The 12,150-nt window shown below is 39.1% G+C and overlaps 1 protein-coding gene across 2 annotated transcripts in view; it reads right to left on the bottom strand.

The window, feature by feature from the left end:
• Positions 1-12,150, bottom strand: part of Syn2 (Syntrophin-like 2) — a 31,808-nt gene that overhangs the window by 18,724 nt on the left and 934 nt on the right. For both annotated transcript variants that reach the window (XM_053752965.2, XM_053752959.2), the window contains exons 2-11: positions 11,950-12,093; positions 11,507-11,666; positions 9,515-9,640; positions 8,851-8,966; positions 8,431-8,533; positions 7,690-7,760; positions 6,951-7,067; positions 5,873-6,073; positions 5,173-5,282; positions 252-339 (exon numbers count right to left, since the gene is read on the bottom strand). In XM_053752965.2, the coding sequence (XP_053608940.1) occupies positions 252-339; positions 5,173-5,282; positions 5,873-6,073; positions 6,951-7,067; positions 7,690-7,760; positions 8,431-8,533; positions 8,851-8,966; positions 9,515-9,640; positions 11,507-11,666; positions 11,950-12,093 (1,236 nt within the window). The remainder of the gene's footprint in view (positions 1-251; positions 340-5,172; positions 5,283-5,872; positions 6,074-6,950; positions 7,068-7,689; positions 7,761-8,430; positions 8,534-8,850; positions 8,967-9,514; positions 9,641-11,506; positions 11,667-11,949; positions 12,094-12,150) is intronic.

The raw sequence follows: 12,150 nt of genomic DNA, 5'->3' as shown, positions 1-12,150 counted from the left end.
GACGCATGATTTCGATGATCTCTTTCAGCACGCACATTTCTAGTAACAGTGAGCCTTACAGAAAGTATTTATTGAATGGGTACAAAATTGTTGTTTTGTGTTTTAAAAGTTCCATACATTTAACCTATATATAGACGAGGGTGACCATGTTAAAATAACTTTATTATTGTTTGTCAGGTATTTCGTAGTAATGTACTTCCCTGTTGTACAGAGACCTACAAATTCCATGGGTTTTTGTGATGAGCACTCACCCCTAGTCGTATGACAGAGTTGACTATGTTGGCAGTCCACGCGGCTTCCACCCGCAACAGTTCCTGTCTCGTTTCCGCACTGAAGTATCTGTAACACGAAGAAACATCACAACATTATAGTTATCACCATCACCATTTAAGAACGTCGTTCTTGTCGATGGAGTTCCTTCCATCTCTTTCTATCCTCAGTCAAAATTGGTTTAGTAATTAGTTATTATAGTATATAAAATAAAGTCGCTTTCCGCTGTCTCTCTGTCCCTGTGTACGCTTAGATCTTTAAAGCTACGCAATGGATTTTGATGCGGAATATTTAAATATATAGTGTGATTGCAGGATGACGATAATGATGATATATGATAACTACAGGATAAGGATTGTGTATATTGTGTGTGTTTATGGTTTTATCCGAGCAAAGCCGGTGTGAGCCGTTATTATACGACTAGTGGATATAATATATATATATATATATAATAGGGCCCAATACTGTTCAAATGAGTTTCTTTCGGCATTTCTTCTCAGCAGTGGTCGTTCCGAAATGCCAGTAGTTTGTAGCTTGTGAGAAATAACTATAAATATAAAAATTGACGAGAAAAAGTGCCTGTGAAGGTCTAATTTCTGAATAAATTATTTGAATTTGAATTTAATATAGAGTCTTCTTTCTTTCCGAGTGTGCTATTGCTAACACTGGTGTCAGATTTTATTCAAGTCGCCTAAAGGGACCATGTAATAAAAATGGACAACCTCCAGACGATATCATGTTATACTAGAAATTGCATGATATAAATATCTACACCATAAATTTAAACGATCGAATCAATCACAGTGTCCGTGCAAAAATTAAACTTCCGTGGTCAAAAATTAAACTTCCGAAAATTCACTTTCGCTTGCTAACGGAATATGTACTAGTTTTGTGGGTGTGTCTGATTGCTTGTATCTCCAAACAATTAACGTGTTTCTCACGTCTGGGACAATAAGGTCAGTCGTGAGTCCACTAATGATGCTAATTAAAATGTTTCTGATATGACCGATGGAAAAATAGGTATCGCAAATCGTTTGCTAATTGTACCTAATCACTTCATGTTAAAGCCGAGAAACATTTTGTTTTGTCACTTTTATTCCTACACTGTAGTGTCGCTGGGATTTTATTTCACGAATAATTTTGCATTTTTCTGCTATGCATGACATTGAACATAAATTTTGACAGATATTTAGATACAAATTAGCAAATTTGCTAAATAATAAAAATAAAATTATCCGCAACGAAACCTTTTCACCTCAATAATATAGAATAAAACATTTAAAAAACTAGCTATCTCGTACGTTTACATCACAATGTGTGCAAGTCCAAAGTGTTATGTAATGACGCATACGAAAATTACGATTCAAAACCTGTTTAAGGTTTAAAATCAAAACAAATGCAATGCAACCGTATACTGAACCATTGGTTACGAATAATGCTAAGGCTGGTGGTTGACCTCCCCACCTCCCGTACTATCAACCTTGCCTTGCCATTCGTGCGCTCAGTACGTAAACAACTTCAAACCAGTTGACACTTTAAAAGACCTTTTAAAAAATAACTCATGAAAAAGTTTCAGTTTACCAAACCGGGACATTTTAGACAAGTAAATATATTTAGAAAAAATTGTGTTCGTCGTTTGAAAAAATAATAAAAATATATCGTGACAAATCTTCAAAATCTAGAAAAATGCTGCCGTCAGCGGCTGCTAGATTGTCGCAATGTGTTACAATGCCCAAAATACGACGAGTGATCGGAAATGGATGCATTGCCGACCAGCAACTGACTGCAAATTCCAACAATGTTAGAGCTGGTAAGTTTTCTATAATCACATTTGTACTGGTGAAATAATATTACAGTCTTGGGATTGGCGGGCTTATGGGGATATGAAAAAAAATATTTTTATATGGCATAATAACACAGAAGATTTTAAATAGAATTTTCGAATAAGAACTATAAGACTAGATGGAAACAGAAAGCGGAATTTGAATATGGTGTTTATTTACATAGTATATGTGAATTATTACAGGTTTTTGTTTAGTTTCACCTGTGCCAATATTTATTTCTAAGCAAATTTGCAAGTTAAATTTCACCTACTTCTGTGTTCATGATAATGCACTATTATGATAAGCACGTTACACACTCTGACATTTTATCAAGTTAATGTGGATTCAAGGCTTAGAAAAACATCTGTCATTTAACATGTTTATAACATTAGTATATTTGTCAGTATAAGATATCATAGGTATCTATAAAGATTATGAAGTGAAGAAGGTTTTGATTCAATTCAATTCTCGACTTCCTGCAGTCGGGTAAGGTACACTATATAAAAATGTCCAGTGTCAACGTCCACTAATCTATCAAAATAATCACTTACTCGTGCCAGTATTAATTTCTTATCAAGTCGGAATGGCTTTAAATGATAACTAATTGCTCATTCGTTGGCCTCGTTTAACTCCTCTACTGCAGGTCTACTCTAGGTCATAGTGCACATGATACAACGTCATGTGACCCATTCATTGTAGCTAGATTGTACGTAAGAGTAATCTTGTAAGGACTAATTATTATGTACGCAACATTTCAACACAATGTACATTTATGTGTCTGGAATCTGCCGGAAAATTTTGTTCTCAACGGCCAACTTAGAAATCCACGGAAAGCGGTTTGGAAAGGAATGTTAACTGGCTGCATTTGCAGTCGTTAAAATCCGTCTATCCGCATTGGGCGTGCGTCGTAGACACGGACAAGGCCTATACGCCTTATCGGTCCATGAAGAAGGGAGAACTGGGCCCTGCAATGGCAACAACCCGCAACGGCTGAAGTAATTCATTGCAGTTGAAAAATATTATTTAATATAGGACATTATAAACGGTTAACGAAGATAAAGTACTCAATAATCAAGGATTAACGATATTTTTATTTTTTTTTTCAGAAAAGTCAAAGGAATCGTTACCAAAGGAAAAAAAGCCGGTGGACCAATACGCAGACGCCGAGACCGCGGTGTGGCGCGACCGTATCACGGCTAAAATCAAAATGGCCGCCACCCCTGAAGCCAGGAGCCTTAACAGCTTGTAAAGCTAAAACTATGTGACTGAGTTTACGATGAATCTCTTGTTTAGTTAACGTCCAGGGTGGGCAAAATTAGGTTTTAAACTCACGTGTTTTTTGTGCTAAATGGACTCAGAAAAGTAAACTATGTATACGTTTATTGTAAATATAATGTTTAGCCAATGGTCATGAAAGTGAACAAAATAAAATTAGGTCCCAAGTACCCTTTTGTTTACCTAAATGGGCTAGTATGAAAAAGTTAACTATATTTTTCTTCTCAATCAATCAATCAATTTAAGAACTTTGTTCTTGTCGGTGGAGCGCCGCATTTTCCATCTAATACTGTCCTCAGCCACCGATTTCACCTCCCATACGACACGAGCTCTGCCTTCTCTTTTATTTCATCTAGGAATGCCCTTCTTGGCTTTCCTTTTCCCCTTCTTGCTTCGATTTTGGACATATGTTTTTATGAAACATATGTTTGGAGTATTGCAGTGAGGCGTGGACTCAAGAAGGATCGAATGCGTTTACAAGCTTTTGAAATGTGGTGCTGGAGGCGCATACAGAGAATTAATTGGACAGATAAGAAAACAAATGAAGAAGTACTAGACAAGATCAAAGAGAGAAGAACGTTATTGAAAGCAATAGAGACAAGAAGGGGAAAGATGTTTGACCACCTTAAACGTTACGACAACTTTTTTCTTCTGTTCTTTTTGTTTTTTTTTTCGTTTCTTTTTTTATATTTAATTTCTTGATTTTCCAGAGCGGGTAGAGTTGTGTATGTAAATTTTCAACAATGTTTTCTATTCATTATATCATCGGCTTTGTTATATTAGTGTAGTCCGCTTTCCTTTCCCACTATATTAGTACAGTAAGTTGCATAATTCTAATATTTCTATGTTAGCGCAGACAGATGGTGTTTTAATTTGAATAAATACAGTTGTGATTTTGACTTAGTGATGTTTGTATTTGGTTGGATTCCGGACAAGAATTTAGGGATTTTGACGGCAAAAGTAAAATATGTGGGCTTGCGTATTGCTAATTTTTTTTACCCGAGGCAAGGCAACCAACTCCTTGGGAATGCTTTTACACTGTCATAACTATAAATAGCTAATTACAAATACCTACCTATTTAAATATCGAGAAGAAAACTTGTTACCATGGGAAATAGCCGCGGGCGAAGTCGCGGGTGAAGACTATTTGTTTTAAGAACATTGAACCATTGGAGCAAACTAGAGAGCCCTACGTCCACTCAAATCCATCTTGAAGATCCATTGATGGATCTTATTCCACTTTCATGTCCACTTTAATCCATGATTCAGGTTTTTTTAACAAATTGATTTTTTAGAACTAAATTTGTGTCTAAAGATCTAATGGGTGACACATGCAATCTCTTTTATGAAGCACTTCATAATTTCCTGGCTGAATCATGCGTGTGTGTGTGTGTGTGTGCGTGTGCGTGTGTGTGTGTGTGCGTGTGCGTGCGCGTGTGTGTGTGTGTGCGTGTGTGCGTGTGCGTGTGCGTGTGCGTGTGTGTGTGTGTGCGTGTGCGTGTGCCTGTGTGTGTGTGTGTGCGTGTGCGTGTGCGTGTGCGTGTGCGTGTGTGTGTGCGCGTGTGCGTGTGCGTGTGCGTGTGTGTGTGTGCGTGTGTGCGTGTGCGTGTGCGTGTGTGCGTGTGTGCGTGTGCGTGTGCGTGTGTGCGTGTGTGTGCGTGTGTGTGTGTGTGTGCGTGTGTGTGTGTGTGTGTGCGTGTGTGTGTGTGTGTGTGTGTGTGTGTGTGTGTGTGTGTGTGTGTGTGTGTGTGTGTGTGTGTGTGCGTGCGTGCGTGCGTGTGTGTGTGTGTGCGCGCGCACTGACCTGGGCCCGGGCGCGGCGGGCCCGGGCGCGCCGCTCTGCACGAGGAAGCAGTGCTGGCGCCAGTCCACCGTCTCGCTCTCCTTCACCGTGCGGAACATGGTCTGGTACACCTGCACATTGCACAACCGTACTGTGTTACGACCGTCTATTAGCAGTAGTTCGGTTGTTACTTCGGTTGACGGGACTAGGGTACCTTTTGGGTAGCAGGTATGACTGCGACCTTACAATTATACGCGCGAAATCCTAATTAATACACGAAACACGCTCTGAGTGTTTGTCCATGGTGCCTGTGATAGTCACTGGAAGGTACCACGGGGCTCTATCTACTCCAGAGGAATCATGGGTAAACGGAAATTAGCCGTGGACCCACTGATGGGTGAACGGGTCGCGGCTCTACTCGACCATTTTATCACCTTAAAATTTTGCAAATTTGCAATGTGCAGAAAGACATGGGGTAACTTTCTTCCCGGAAAAAGTAACTGTTGCCGTGGAAGGAATTTAATAGTATATTATAGTAATTTTCTAAGAAACTCCTTAACAAAATCGAGTCTACCTCTTGGAAGATCGGCAACGTTCTGGTATTACAATTGTTCCTGAACAGCTACGGTTATTTACCATCAGATGACCCGCATGCTCATTTGCCGTCCTTCGTGTCGAGTCAATCAAGTAATAAATTCACCGTCGTCTACGATGAGCTCACCTTGAGCACTTCAGGACACTTGGTCAGATCGGCCAGCGTGGCCGGCGGCTGCGAGAACAGCAACACATCCGTCCCCTTCAGCACGAGGAACTTGGCGCGGTAGGTCTGCCAGGGCTGCGGCGCCGCGACCTCGCCCTCGTGCACCCAGCCCATGTACTCGATGCGCTCGCCGCCCGACAGGTGGCGGTTGAATAGCTTCATCTGACGCAGACAGAGACAGAAATACCTTTTGGTTGTTTTCTGTGATCGAATTGTACCTAATTACAGTTTTGTTGTAACCGTATAAACGATGGTTTTTTTTTTTTCATATTATCGGATAGAATTTAGGGCTAGTATAAGTACATTATAATTCATGTTTTGTTTTGGATTTGTAGTGGATAGCAAGCTCCTCTTTATTTATTTATATTTGCATACCTATATTCGGTAAAACGTGTAGGTCTAATTCATTTTGACTATTTGTACTCATGTTTTTGGCAAATAAATGTTCTCTCTCTCTCTCTCTCTCTCTCTCTCTCTCTCTCTCTCTCTCTTTCTTTCTTTCTATTGTGTTTATTATTGAGACATAAGTTGGTAATTGAACTAAGTTGTGTCTCATTAATATGTATCACCAATAGACGTAAGAAAGAAATGTCTGGATTTTTTTAATCTTTCTAAGTCTGAAACGGTGAGAACCCTTCGCCGACAGAATAGAGGAGACATTTTGTCGGCGAATCATACGAAGGGTTCTGTCGTTCAAACGTCCGATGTCTGTCGAAACATTCTGTCGACAAAACGTTTGTAGACGGAGCAACTGTCGGACCGTTCCAGACTCTTCTAATTTGATTCCGTGGTCAGTGTAGTGAGTGTAAATTATTATTTTGGCTGAAAAATGCTACTACTAATCGATTTAGATTATTACAAAGTGAAATTTCTGAACTTTGATTTTTTAAGCTTTTGTCGATGAAATAAGGTATGGGGACCACGGGTAAAATAATTCCCGTGGCACCTCCTATCATCACTCACGATGCCGTTTATTGCACACTTCTTACAATTAATAGATATTACAAAACTTGAAAATTGTATTGATGGATAAAGTTACCTGTAAGTTGGTGAGGCCCACGATATTGTCCGAGATGGACTTGAGCCACTGCGACAGAGCGGCGGGCTCGTCCAGATGTATGACGCCCGTGGTCTGCTGCGCCCGCGCGCCGCGGACCTATATATACATCGCATTCACTTTAGATAAATATTGGTATTGATATTGGAATTATTACGTACAAATACTTATTAAATCCATGATATAGGTATATAAACTCTTTAATTGCACCGTTCACAAGGGAGTTATAAGTTACAACAAGACATTCGAACATAATGAGTGCAAAGGCGGACTTATCGCTAATGCAATTTCTTCCAGCCAACCTTAATTCGTGAATAAAAAGTTATTCGTTATTAAAGTTGTTCACATTTTAAACGTACTTGAATTAAAATACTTTAAATCCTTATTACTTTTTAATTTAAAAATTAAAAAATTAGACATATTTTACCTAAAATACATTTAATGGTGGGTCATTATTTTGTTTATGCAAACATTATTGCACTACTTAAAAGGTTATAATAGGTGGAGTTTATGTCATAAATCATGTTCTCTGCCAGTCAAACCTTAGGACCAAATAGAAAATGGCTAAAGTGGATTACAAAATGATAAATACATTATTAGAATATCAAACTATTTCTCATGTAAAAAGTAGCATATACTTAATGGAAATTATGGTAATAACGGTTCTATTTATGGGGAAAAGTTTAGTAATATGATGTTATGTTCTACGTTCGAAACTCACCTCAAAAGCGCCCGGTCTAAGTTTGTCCGTCCCCAAAACGTATCTCGTCACGTAGCCCATCATCAGAGGCACTGAAAACAAATGTAAGCAATGCAAATAATTGCACAACACTTTAACCTTCAATGTAATGTTTTTATATGTGTGCCTGTAACACACAAAACCTAAGTTGAAAGCACAGGCAACAACACATCTAACCTAACCAAATTCATTGTAAACTCGTGGCTATTACCGCGTCTTAAAGTTTCATGCGGGGTAACTTGATGTGCTGTTGACTGTACGTACATAGTTTGAATCCAATCAAAATCCATACATATTAATAATATATGTGTACCTAATATATGTGAAAGTTGGTTTGTTTGTCCTTCTTCCACGTCAAATCTGAGATATAAATTAATGTGATTTTTTGATTGAAGATAGTTGAAATTGTCTGTGAAAGTATAATGTGTGAATTAATGCTTTGACTTTGTATATGTGTGAAAGGGAGACCGTTGGTGATTGGTTCCGTCCTAGAAATGTCCCATGTCCTCCCGAGGATATCGTACGAGGCGATTAGGGGACATATAGAGCTGGCGTCAGGCGGGCAAGTTTTAAAATTACATTCGAGTTTTTGAAATTATAAGGTTGTTTTTACGCTGAAACCGGGTTTCATGGCGTCACAAATCTAACCGAAATAGCTTGAGGAGATGAGAAAGAGAGAGAGAGAGAGAGAGAGAGAGAGAGAGAGAGAGAGAGAGTAGTCACCAGAAACAAGGTCCCGCCAGGCGGTGTGCGAGTGGATGTGGTCGTCCGCGACGGAGAGCGGCCGCGACCCCGCGCTGCCGTCCTCCGGGGAGCCCCACGCGCTCTGCACATGTCGTCAAATACAAAACAAACAAACGATGTACCTTCGGAGGCAGATCATCCTGACCCCCTAAAGTAGCCAGCAGGTGAGATTTATATACAAAATGACTAAGGTAAAATTTGGAATCGAACGATTTCTCACGACATATCACGACGCGTCGCGCCCGGACATTTTTGAGAAACATGGTAATTTAGGTTTTTCTCAAAAATGTTCAGACACGACAGATTTTTATAATACATAATATGAATTTGACGTGAAACGTATCTGTGAAGACCTAATTTCATTACATGTCAAAGCATGAATTGATAGACCCCGCTTACCTGCCAGCCGCCATTGGTCTGCTCGACCGACTTCTCATTGCAGTTGTCATCTACTGTATTGTTGTGTAAAGATGGGTGGTCGTCCCCTGTACTACTATCCGTGTCGGAGGCGTCAGCTAAAAGTACACACCAAGTTCAAGAGTGCTAATTATCTTAAATAATTCCTTTCTCCTTCGTCTTATATACTCGCATTCCTCGTAAACTAATCGTGTTGATTACGATTCGAGCTTGGGACCTATGATGTACAGTCCCTCCTTGTATATTTATTTTTTCAGATCGAAATGTGGGTGTGCAAGTGTGAATTTCAATTCGCAGTGAGACGCAACTAATCAAGTACAGTCACAATGGCGCACTGTGATTGGTTAGCTGCGTCTCACTCTGAATAGATAGTGAGAAGTGACATTCAAACTCACATTACGTCCGTATATGCGTCGATGTGTGCGGACCTGTGTAATGAGTGCGGTGGAACATCAGTGAGTCTAGCTGCGACAGTAGTACAGTTACTTGCGGAGGGGCTTGTAACCTTGCCGTAAATCATTATTACTTGTTGGAATTATTCACGAGGTCACAATTACACCACCACCGCTTCATTTAAGCTCCCACAAACAAAATTATTGTAATTTCAATATACTTATTATGTATTGCAGGCGAATTTCCACTGTACCTTGTTTCTGTAGGAAAGGCGTGGCAGCTCGGTAATGCTTCACGGTCAATACGACTATGTCTCCCGCGTTCCTTAGGATATTGACTGCATCATCGTGATTGCATGCTGTTATGTATTCGCCGTTGACTGGAATAAAATAATAAATACCATAAAGAAGCCCCGTTTCCCAGCAGTGGGACGTTGACGATTTAAGTTCCATGGGCACAATAAGATAATATTAACTGAGTTTCATGAGGAAACACAGCATTTAATATGCGATTTAATTGGCGGACAAAAACTTAGTAATCCGAGTTTAACAAATTAAAAAATATCACTTAACATTTAAACGCTTTCTCTTTCTAGCTGTGTATAGTCGCCAATGTTCTATCATTGTCTAATATATGGCATTTCACACGGCTAATTAACTCAGTCTATCTCACAATGTTTATACAATCATCTCGATAGCTATGGGGCGATCTCACGGTCGCTACGCCATGTGAATTTATTATCAATCAGTACAGAGACGTCGTTATGTTATCAGGAAACAGCCATCGTTATGTAAACACATACGTTTGACGCCTTATGAATCAGACATTTAAAACATTCTGTTTGTTTCTTTAGTGAGGGCTATAGTACACTGTCGTCAAACTCAAACAACACATTGCTGGTTTTCCGTTGCGGTGAACAAAAGCTCTCATAGAAACTGCGCAATGTTCTGTGTAATGTATTATTACAAGGGCAGGGCAATTTCTAAACGACATGTGAATGGATTATGGGATTACACCATGTCATGTTTTATTCCTCATCAGGTACCTCAAAACATAGTCAAATAATTTTGTATATCAAATTGTGTATATTTTCAGACCTCTATATATAAGTACTATAATATTGCCGCTTATATCATTTTGACGCTGGCTGTCAGAAATATCTATCAGAAATAGCACCTACTAGTATAATCGAGCTATTGAAAAATACCCACCGAATGGAACCATAAAGGCACGTGCACACCTAACGCGTACAGCACACCCAAAACCAGTACAGCAAAATTGACTGAAATCTTAACGCACGTAACCACTAACCAAGCGTTACAATTCCATTATATAATCGTGTTGCAAATGTGCTGCATAGGAATTCGGTGTGCACGGCCCTTAAGACGCAGCAATAATAGCTAACTACCTATATATATATATATATATATATATATATATATATATATATATATATATATATTATCTCTTACTGCAACAATACAGCTAGTTGTGAACGCAAATGCATCCTATCTCGGGACCAATCAACCGGACTCGTTTCAGTACAGTTGACATTTGAACAAAGTTGCTCTGTGAAATTGCTATTAGGAAATAGGACGCTGAAATGTTGAGGGAACTCCACATTCAAATATATTTAGATTATTTAGGTACTTAATTTTTTTTTCCATGCAACACAAACTAGGGCTGAAAATCGAGGGGCCATGAGGAGAGAAGCCATCAATCCACTTTTGAGCAACACAGTCGGCTTCGTGGATACTACTACTATTAATATTATAAATACGAAAGGATATGTGTGTGTGAAAGAGGTAAAGCAGTTGCTCAATCAGGCAAAATCTACTGAATGGAATTCGTCAAAATTTGGTACAAGACTATGAAAATATCTTCACTGTACCTAGATACAGTCAACAGTTTAAAAAACAGATTAGATAAACTTTCAACTTTCAAGACACACATGCAACAGTTGTTAGAGTACTACAAATAAACCAGAGATAGATAAAAATCATACAGTATCTCTTGTTTTACTACTTAACTTACTGTGAGAATACAAGTTCAGTGGTTAAGTTGCTAACTACTAAAGATAATTACAGTCATTAAGTTTAAAGTACATAAAGACTTTGGTTTAATGGACATACCAAACAATAAACATTGGTTGTACTACACAGTAATTTTTTCACTGGTGTATGTATTAATATAAGTGCCTTTAAATAGTTTCAAAACAAAAAAATTGTCATCTAGCCTTACTTACCTTTGATTACAGCGTCCCCAACAAACAACTGGCCTGTCTGATCTGCGGCCTGGTCCTTGTAAATCTTAGAAATGAGTATTGGAAGCTTGTGTTCCGCACCGCCTTTTATACTGAGTCCGAGCCCGCCGACCTTCTGTCTGGTTATTTGCACCATTCTCTCCTGGAAATAATGTTTCAGTGTTAATAAAGAACAAGCTTGTATTGCCGGACACAGGTATAAAAATTTGATTGTTCTAGGAATCCAAAACTTGGACCTCCAGGACAGGCACGGTGGCCATTATGTCAAGGAGATCATCATCATGGTGTCAGATTGACATGATATATAGATTGACACACTAGTGACTGGTGACAGAACAAAATGGAAAGAAATTATATACTGTCCCGACGCTGCACTGCATATGAGAAAAAAGTCAAAGAGAAAATTTACATATCGTGATGCTCACCCTAGCATGCGGCACATTCTTATCCTTGAGTTGAATGGGGACCGCAACCTCGATCTGCACGGTCACCGCATCCATGGTAAGAACCAGCCGTGCTGGACGCGGACGGGACTTGCCGTCCGACACCTGCACCATGCCTGTGCGTATCTGAAATATTATGCAATGCATAAGTATACTATAACATATCAATATTGTTTAAGTCTT

This window comes from Plodia interpunctella, chromosome 2 (assembly GCF_027563975.2).
Source record: "Plodia interpunctella isolate USDA-ARS_2022_Savannah chromosome 2, ilPloInte3.2, whole genome shotgun sequence".
Classification (NCBI taxonomy): domain Eukaryota; kingdom Metazoa; phylum Arthropoda; class Insecta; order Lepidoptera; family Pyralidae; genus Plodia; species Plodia interpunctella.
Note: the sequence above shows the minus strand (reverse complement) of the source record. Positions and strands in the feature narration are given on the sequence as shown.